This window comes from Pseudorca crassidens, chromosome 20 (assembly GCF_039906515.1).
Source record: "Pseudorca crassidens isolate mPseCra1 chromosome 20, mPseCra1.hap1, whole genome shotgun sequence".
In the NCBI taxonomy this organism is placed as follows: Eukaryota; Metazoa; Chordata; class Mammalia; order Artiodactyla; family Delphinidae; genus Pseudorca; species Pseudorca crassidens.
The window spans coordinates 48,483,201-48,492,601 of NC_090315.1; the positions used below are offsets into that span (position 1 = coordinate 48,483,201).

At 50.0% G+C, this 9,401-nt stretch overlaps 1 protein-coding gene across 1 annotated transcript; it reads left to right on the plus strand.

Moving 5' to 3' along the window:
- The first annotated feature begins 483 nt into the window (after positions 1 to 483).
- TLE7 (TLE family member 7) lies at positions 484 to 4,198 on the plus strand. The gene is made up of 9 exons (XM_067719705.1): positions 484 to 874; positions 996 to 1,018; positions 1,195 to 1,253; positions 1,748 to 1,960; positions 2,068 to 2,309; positions 2,508 to 2,649; positions 2,799 to 2,952; positions 3,507 to 3,580; positions 3,893 to 4,198. The coding sequence occupies exons 1-9, from the start codon at positions 567 to 569 to the stop codon at positions 3,995 to 3,997; spliced, it is 1,320 nt and encodes a 439-aa protein (XP_067575806.1). The 5' UTR covers positions 484 to 566; the 3' UTR covers positions 3,998 to 4,198.
- The last annotated feature ends 5,203 nt before the right edge of the window (positions 4,199 to 9,401 follow it).

The window sequence follows — 9,401 nt, forward strand, 5'->3', positions numbered from 1 at the left end:
CGTGGTCTCCTTAGTTGTGGTATGTGAACTCTTAGTTGTGGCATGCATGTGGGATCTAGTTCCCTGACCAGGGATCGAACCCGGGCCCCCTGCATTGGGAGCTTGGAGTCTTAGCCACTACACCACCAGGGAAGTCCTACCTCTTGTTTATTTTACCTGTGGCGGGGGTTGGGGGTGAGCCCTCATTTGAAAAGTATACAGTCAGATTAAAGGGTGAATTTGATTTTAGAGGATGGGAAATGCAGTCTGTGTGTCTAGAAGGAAAAACATAACTTACCTGGTACTAACATCTCAAAACGTGCGTGTGAAATTTTACCCTCAACACCATTGCTGCCAACATGTAGTATCACAAGTTAGTTGGTGACCAGTCTTTTGAATCCTCTCCCCCAGAGGAGTGTTCTCTGAGCCTTCTCAGTAGACCTGGAACATTGTGTCTGCGTGTCAGCATCTTTTCTCTCTCTTGCTACAGGGCATCGGGACGAATTGGAAACCCAGGATCTGGGTGACGGGCTCATTCCTCTAAGCCCTCGAACCTGGTAGCTCAGGTACTTCATCGATCAAAGACCATGAGTGAAGAGAAGGAAGAGGCCTCGTTCAGTATACTCACAATTTATGATGAACCAGAGAAGAGGAGGAATGTGCCCGAGAGCCCCGGCATTTCCTCCCAGCACGAGCACCATGCACAGTCCCAGCTGGGCGAAGCGTGTGGTCCCCCCGAGCAGCTCCCACGCTACCCGAGGCAGCATGACCTGGCTTATCAGGAGATGAGCTGTGTGAGTCCACAGCAGTGGGCCCCCCAGGCCCTGGACAGATCTGAGCTGCAGGCCACTCAGCTCTCCGAGGCAGAATCAGAAGAAGCAGAGCCTGGCCTCAGGTAGGTCTCACCCGAACAAGACTGGTGGGGGGAGCGAACTGTCTCGGGGAGAGGGATCCTGACACAGAGCTCTCCATCCATCTCATGCCCTGACTCCCCCTCTCTCCTCTGTGTGTCACAGCTCCCCACCAGGATCCGAGGTCGGTAAGTCCCAGCTGGGACGGTGCGGGCAGGCAGGATGTAGCCCATGGCTGGGCATTGGATGGGAGACCTGGAACGAGCTCCTGGGTGGAGAGAGCAGTCTTCTCCCTGGATCCCGTGACGCTGTTGCTGCCAGACCTCCTCTCTCTGAGTGGTTGGCCGCTGGTGTCTCCCTGCAGGTCAGCCTTGTCCTTCACCTCGTCCCAGTGAAGAAGTCTTGTCATTCCTCAGAGCAATTGTAAGTGTCTTTTTTTTTTTTTTTTTTAAACATGGCATCTTTCCCTTCCTGTTACCCCTGGAACAAGAAGCTCGTAGGAAGAAGGTGAGGGCATGCAGTGTGTCCACATCCTCACTCTCTCCCATAGGTGGTGGGTGCACTGGACTTCCTGCTTCTTTGGACCCAAGCTACCCTCCTCCCATCACCAGTGTGTAGGGCCTCAGCTGACAGGGTCACTTTTAGAGCTACATCCTAGGAGACTCTGAGCCAGGCTCTGCTCTCATTGCTTATACTCAGAAGTGTCTCAAAATGTGGCCTGTTTATGAGGGAGGCCATCCTGGGCTAGTGCAGAAGGATGTCAGTGGTCTGGGGACCCCAGCTGAGGACACAGTCCTGCCTGAGGGTCAGAGAGGAGCTGTTGGATGCAGGGTCAGGAATCGAGTCAGAGGACAGGGAAGGCTGTCCCCCATGGATGAGGGCAGGTCAAGGCTGTGACCCTTTCATGGGCACCCCAGCCTCCCGTTCCAGATGAAGTGGTGGTCAGGCAGATGACCCCACATAAGTCCTGGAAGGTTGGCAAACTCCGCCATGGAAAGAAAGTCCACTCCCTGGCCATCAGCAGCTCTACTCACCACGTGTACACGTGCGGCCATGGCTACATCAGGGTGTGGGATGAGAGTGCCCTGCATGCCTGGGACCACGCCCCCCAGGCCCAGCTGAACTTACAGGTGAGGGGTCATGCAGAAGGCTCAGGGAGCCTAGATGTGACCTGTGTCCTAATACTTGGAGCCCATGCTTCCAGGAGATGATTTGAGAATGTCACCCATTCCTACAGGACCGTCAGAACTGTGTCCTCACCTGCAAGCTGTCCCCCGATGAGCAAAGCCTGATCACGGGGGGTCTGTCCCAGACCCTGACTCTCTGGGACCTGGCGCCCACCCCTCGCATCAGGGCACAGCTGGCCTCCACAGGCCCCATGTGCTATTCCCTGGCTGTCTCCTCCAACGCCCAGATCTGCTTGGCTTGTTTCAAAGGATTTGTTGAGATTTGGGATTTGCAGAACCAAATCTTGATCAGGTATGACCTGGGGGAGGGCTGGACGGTGAGGCCTTGGGGAAGCCTGGGCCTCTTTTCCGACCTCACTCTCTCCTCTGCAGTAGGACTAGGTGAGTCGGTGTGGAGGACGCATTTGGGCTACGTATCTAGGGGCTTCCTGGGCCCGAAACTTCTGAGGGTCCAAGCAGTGCATGAACCTCTGAGTTGTTTTCCCGCCAGGAAGCACGAAGTCCCCATGTACGGGTCCCGATGTGTGGACATCACGGGCAATAAGTTCTGGACGGGAGGTGAAGACACCAGACTGTATTCCTGGGACCTGAGGAACTACCAGAGGCTGCAGCAACACGATTTACAGCATGAGGTGCCCGGACGGCTGCGGCTGTGCTGAGTGCAGTCCCCCTGGGGACTGGGAGTCGGTGCCCGCAGGAGCAGAGTCCGAGTTTGAAGAGGTGGCCACGAATGATGGCGCTGGCAGCTTTGTGCGCTGACCCCAAACCTCCTTCCAAACAGATCCTCAGCATTGCCCACGACCCCAGTGAGGAGTGGCTGTTAGTGGGCCTGAGAATGAGTGACATCGTAATCCTGCACACACACCGGAGGGAGAAGTTTAAGGCTGTCCTGCAGAAATATGTCTACCACCACAATCTCAAGTTTTCCTCCTGTGGTGAGTGAGCAGGCAGGGGACACCTCTGGGTGCCCTGTCACCTGACAAGGCATCTACTCACCTGTAGAGTCTGGGCCCAGCCTTATTTCAGGCTCTTAATTCCCCCCTCTCCAGCCCCAGCACTGGCCGGGCCAAGGTCCAGGGCCACCTTCCCACTGCCCTCGCCTCTGCTTCCTCCTGTCACCGGTGTTTCTCCCCTGCCAGCCTGGCTACCCTTCCTCCCTTCTTTTTCTGCTCACCCCCTCTCCTTTTCTGGCTCTGTCTGTAATGGTAGCTTCCTATGTGGAACCACAGCCCAAAGACATCGGCAGACGGAAGATGCTCGAAGCCCCATGTGGCTGTCCAGTTGTTCATTGCCCCTCACCACAATCCTGGGAGTGGCAGGAGGAAGCGGGCAGATGAGGGAATGGTTTGGGTCATGTCTCTGAGTTGTATAGATGGGGAAACTGAGGCAGAGAAGGAGTGATCCTTTCCCTGGTCTAGTCGGGAGCAGAGAGCTGGGACTGGAAGGCAGGCTTGGCCTCTGGCCCCTCCATCTGTCTTTCCTTCGCCAGGGAGCTATTTTGTGTCCACACTGGATGAGTCGATCCGCTGCATAGCTGCACCTTCTCTACAAAGATTGTTTCAGGTACTGGATGGAGGCGTGTGCAAACCCAGGCAGCTGGAGCTTCCAGCCCCAGCTCCCAGTTGGTCGGGCCCCAGAAATAGTGCTGGAAAGTACCTCTGAGATGGCAAACAGGGCCATTGAGTACATCGAGGGAACAAGGACTCAAGGTCCTAGGAACTCCTGGGCTCCACCTTGAGCCCTGAACCTGGCCCGGTCTCCAGACTGGGCCTCAGGTCTACACGGAGCCCTGAAACAGACCTGCGTGAAGTGTGCATCTCCGGCCCCAGTCTGGCCCCTGCATATCATTCCTCTGTGGCCTCTCTTTCCCTCCAGGTAGAGGAGTCTACAGACATCCTATGTTGTGATGTGTCTTCCGACAACCAGTACCTGGTCACGGGCTCCAAGAACAGTGCCACTGTTTACCAACTCTTGTATTGAAACTTGCAAGCCACGGTCCTGCTGGTGAAGACCCAAAGAAGACCAGCGTGCTCGGAGGGTGACCTCGGGGTGTCAGGCAACTCTAACACCTCCCACAGCCCCACCTTCTCCTCCCTGGCTGGTCATCTGTCCATTCCCCTCCCACCCAGCACACACCTGGCCTGTTCTCCAGGTTTTTATTATGTAACTTAGGGATTTTTTCCTTTGTTATTTTTTCTACCACTGATTTCTTTATTTTGTAATTGATAAAATGGAAAAGCAAAAACCAAAATGGCTTGGATACCCGGTCAGTTCTTTCAAACAACAAACTCATCGTGATGGGTTGCTTATGCCCCCTTTCAGCAAATTCCAGGTTGGGGAAGGAATTTTAGACCAGACTTAGTTTCGTTTATAACTTTTCTGGAATTCTTGGACTCTTAAGAAAGCTCAAGAAGCAACGTATGTCCATGTACAAACTTTCAGATTGTATCAGCGTGTTGGTAGACCAACAACACCCAACTCTTGACGCAGGTTAAGACTCCAGTCACTGGTCTAACCATATCCCAGGAAGAGCTGTCCTTTTAACTACCTACTTCGTGAAACCTCGCTTTATCTGAGGCTTTCAAAGTCCCGATCCTAATTCTGGCATTTTGTGCCGGTCAAAAGCTGCCTGTCTCTGTTTCCGGGCAACTTCCTCACGTTGGTGGGTGTGATATTTTGTCTGGCCTTTGCCAGGCTGAAAAAGCCCCAGCTCCCTGAACCAAGCCATATAGGCCTGCTTTCTGGTCTTTTCCATCCTCCCGCCTCTTTGCTTGGTGTTGGCATGGCTGAGACAGCTAGCTGTCCACTAACGTTTGTCGCTTAGAGTTCACCGGAAGAGGCACAAAGCCAGGGACAAAATGTACCATCTTTTGCATTGAGATATTATTGGGTCCTAGTTCTTGCTGATGGATCATGAATGAAGAATGTGTCTCCTTTCTGGGCCAATGCTAAAGGAGTGGGGTGTCCCCTCCAGGCTCTCTGTCCCCTTAGACCAGCTCCAGGCAAGCGATGTGAAGGCCCGAGGGGATTGCAAAACAATGAGATGGAAGCATCCCGTGTCCACAAATCACACGTGGAGAAAAGCTTCCCCCTTTGGGTTATTTCATGGGAGAGAAACTTGTATTCGAATTGTTATACATGTTGGAGCCTATTTGTTACTATAGCCCTGGAAATAGCAAACTTTTACTTAAAGGGCCAGATAGTAAATATTTTAGGCTTTGCCCTGTGGTCTTCGTCCCAATTACTCAACTCTGCTGCTGTAGCATGAAAGCTGCTATAGGCAACAGATAAGTGAATGCAACTGTGTGCCAATAAAACTTTATTTATGAAAACAAGCAGTGGGCCAGATTTGGTCTGCTGACTGTAGTTTGCTGACTCCTGTAGCCAGCGTGTCTCTAAATGATATATTTATTTAGCATCCATTGAAAAATATAATACAGACGGTAGAGTCCAACAGTAGGTCTATCCTACTGGGCTATAGTAACAAATAGACTCCCAGTGTCTCTATAACAAGTGTCCATCGATGGATGAATGGATAAACAAAATGTGATATTGTTATATATATAGAATATATATAATGGAATATTATTCAGCCTTTGAAAGGAAGGAAATTCTGACACTTGCTACAACATGGATGAAATTTGAAGACATGCTAAGTGAAATAAGTCAGACACAAAAGGATAATACTGTATTCCACTCATATGAGGTACTTAAGAGAGGTCATACACAGAGACAGGCAGTAGAATGGTGGTTACAAGGGGCTGAGGGGAGGGGGAAATGGAAGATTAATGGGTACAGAGTCTTAGTTTTGCAAGATGAACAAAGTTCTGGAGATGGATGGTGGTGATGGTTGCACAACAGTGTGGATGTGCTTAATGTCACTGACCTGTATACTTTAAAATGGTTAAGATGATAAATTTTATGTTATGTGTATTTTACACACTTTTTTTTTTAAATGTAGGGAATTATAAAGATCAAATTCACAATGGTGGTAAACTATGGAGACAGAGGTAGAGAAATTGGATCATAAAAGGATATAAAGGGAGCTTCAACTCTATCTGCAATGTTTATTTCTTCAAAAATAAGGCTTGTCAAAAATGAGTGCTTCGGGGCTTCCCTGGTGGCGCAGTGGTTGAGAGTCCGCCTGCCGATGCAGGGGACACGGGTTCGTGCCCCGGTCCGGGAGGATCCCATATGCCGCGGAGCGGCTAGGCCCGTGAGCCATGGCTGCTGAGCCTGTGCTCCCGAACGGGAGAGGCCACAGCAGTGAGAGGCTCGCGTACCGCAAAAAATAAAAAATAAAAATAAAAAAATTTTAAAAATGAATGCTTCGAAAGAAACCATCAACAAAGTGAAAAGAAAGCCCGTAGAAGGGGAGAAAACATTTGCAAAAATATTTCTGGCAAGGGATTTATATCCAAAAGGTGTAAAGAAGTCTTATAACTCAACAATAAAAGACAAGTAAACCAATTTTTAAAAGGGCAGAGGATTTGAATAGACATTTCTATAAAGAAGGTATACAGGGCTTCCCTGGTGGCGCAGTGGTTGAGAGTCCGCCTGCCAATGCAGGGCACACGAGTTCGTGCCCCGGTCCGGGAAGATCCCACATGCTGCGGAGCGGCTGGGCCCGTGAGCCATGGCTGCTGAGCCTGCGCGTCCGGAGCCTGTGCTCCACAACGGATGAGGCCACAACAGTGAGAGGCCCGCGTACCGAAAAAAAAAAAAAAAAAAAAAAAAAAAAAGAAGGTATACAAATGGCAATAAGCACAGGAAAGGATGTTCAACATCATGAGGGAAATGCAAACCAAACCCTCAGTGAGATGTCACTTCACATGTGCTAGGATGGCTAGAATAAAAAGGACAGACAATAACAAGTGTTGCTGAGGACATGGAGAAATTGGAACCCCCGTACCTTGCTGGTGGGATTGTAAAACACATTGCAGCCACTTTGAAAAACAGTTTGGTAGCTTTTCAAAGTGCTAAACATAAAGTTACCATGTGACCCAGCAATTCGATTCCTAGATATATACCCAAGAGAATTGGAAACAAATGTAAGTTGGGAGGGTAATAACTGGAAATGATAAAGTAAAACAACTGTAAATTTTTTTTTTTCTGGAAAGAAGGCAAAACTCCAAATTAATAGTAGTCTTGATAAATCAAGTAGTGTTGTAATTTCAAGATTAATTACTAAAAGAATATGAAACAAAGGTACAGCTTCCAAACTAATAGAGGAAAAATACTGGAATAATAGAGTATAATAATATATAATAATATAAGTTTAATAAATTTTATTATTTATATTTATAATTGACACTTTTATTATTAACTCATTATTAATAGTATATTGTTTAATTTGATATTAATCTAGTATAAATAAAATTATATAATAACAAAGAAACACAAAACCTGACCAAATACTGAGCCATAAATTTCAGAGTATTTAATTCTTACAGAATATATTCTACGACCATGATGCAATTAAGATAGAAATAAATAATAGAAAACTAGAAATTTCCCTATTTTGGAAATTAAGAAATATATTTCTAAATAATTAGTAGAGGCTAAATCACAAAGTAACTGGAAGCTATTGTAAACTGAATAATCATAAACTGAAGGATTCAGCTAAAGCTATAGTTAGAGCTTGGCCATTCCCGGCTCATCAATGTCGCCCCACCTTGCTTTCCGGGGCCACGTAGGGGACCGGCACTGACAGCCGGTCTTGAAAGCTGGGTCTGGACTGGAGCGAGGTTACAGTCTCCGGAGACAGCCGAAAAAGAACGTGGAGACATGGCCTTGCTTCGAGTAGAGGAAGCTGGGGAAAAAGGAGATCGGAAGTGTTCTCGGAGACCGAGATTTTTCACGGATGTTGCGAGAGGAATTGAACCACTCAGCAGCGCAGTGTCCATTTCCTCGCAGTCGCGCAGATGCCGCACGTTTTCACATTTACGGGTTTTTAATCTTATTATTATGGTAGAGGGGACAATGATCGTCCCTCGTGGCCGTGGCTTGCGGTTGAATGGGCTCTGTGTGGACCTAAGCATTTACTTATGTCCTCTGGACATAAGCACGTGGAATTCCCTTTACATGCTGGGCCCCGCGGGGCCTCTGTAAACACCATCCCAGAATGCAGATTATTTTCTGTGAATGGCAGCAAAACGCTCGAACTCAAGACCTTCAGATTATGAGACTGACGCGCTTCCCACTGCACCAAGAAGGCAAATATAGAAAAAGTCTTCCTTATCAATAAAGGGAAAGTGCCTGCAGCCCATTCCTCTGGCCAAGCCGCCTCCCAAGTGTCAGCGTCTCCCGGCAGAAATCCGGCAGGTCCCCGGACACGTGGGGAAGGAGGATCGCTCTTCGGCGAGAGGCGCCGTCTTGCGGTGGGAGGGTGGACCGCGCCTGCCGGGAGCGCAGCGGGTCCCGGGGAGGACGTGGGCTCGTGCAGCAGCTCGTGCCGGGGGACGGGATTGGGAAGGGGCGCGGCCGGTGGGGTTCTGCTGGGTGAACAGGAGGAGGCGGGGCAGAACACGCTAGGGCCAGGCGAGGGCGCAGGCGCCGAGGGAACCCGGAAGGCACGCGCCTGGCTTCGGCGCGAGGCCGGGCAGCGGGGACGCGAAGCGCACGGAGGAGGCGGCGCGAGCGGCTGTCTGAGACGAGGGCGTCCGCCCAGACGGCCACCGTCGCTTGAGCGCGCGGTGCGTGAGCTCAGACTCGTATTGCTGACAAACGGCGGGTGGACGAAGGCTGGAGGGGGCGACAGCGGCTGCAGGTGGGCATCGAGGGTGCCCCTGAATGGTGGGAAGGGCCCTGGGGCGCGGGCAGGTGGGGAGAGGAGGAGGAGAGAGGAGGGAGGGGCGCAGAGCAGTTGGGGGCGTGAACTTGCCAGGCCCTGGTCCGGGATTGGGCGTAGAGGTGAGGTAGGAGAAGGGAGAGAAGATTCCAGAAGACTCTTGAATGTGAATTCCGTTGGAAAACGGAGGGAGAAACTATGGTTGTCTTGGACTTGCTATCTTAGTCGTTTATTCAACCTTGTGGTTCTGTTTGTTTCCTTATTACATATAGGGCCTCGCATTTGGAAGGGCAGAGGAGTAGCAGCAAGGTTTTAGATCTTTTCATAAGAATGCAGGGTGGATGGATGAATGGATGAATGGACAGATGAGCAGAACATATAACTATCTCTAAGAAAGCATTCCTTCCTTTCTTCAGGGGAATTTCTGTTGCTGATGCCCGGAAGGGATGACTACAAACGAATCAGTACCCGCTCCCATGTGTCCAACGATTATTATGGGGTAGGATTACTACCTTGGACTGGGCAGCTTATTCTTTTTGTGGAATTCTTGTGGAAGTCTGGTTTCCACCGGGGAAACAATGTATTTTCATATCT

Bases quoted from the DNA above. Each gene is read 5' to 3' on its own strand.
- TLE7 (XM_067719705.1), top strand. From the start codon at position 567: ATGAGTGAAGAGAAGGAAGAGGCCTCGTTCAGTATACTCACAATTTAT. The intron at 1,961-2,067 runs GTGAGGGGTCAT...CCATTCCTACAG, and splicing joins AGGCCCAGCTGAACTTACAG to GACCGTCAGAACTGTGTCCT. The intron at 3,581-3,892 runs GTACTGGATGGA...CTTTCCCTCCAG, and splicing joins CTCTACAAAGATTGTTTCAG to GTAGAGGAGTCTACAGACAT.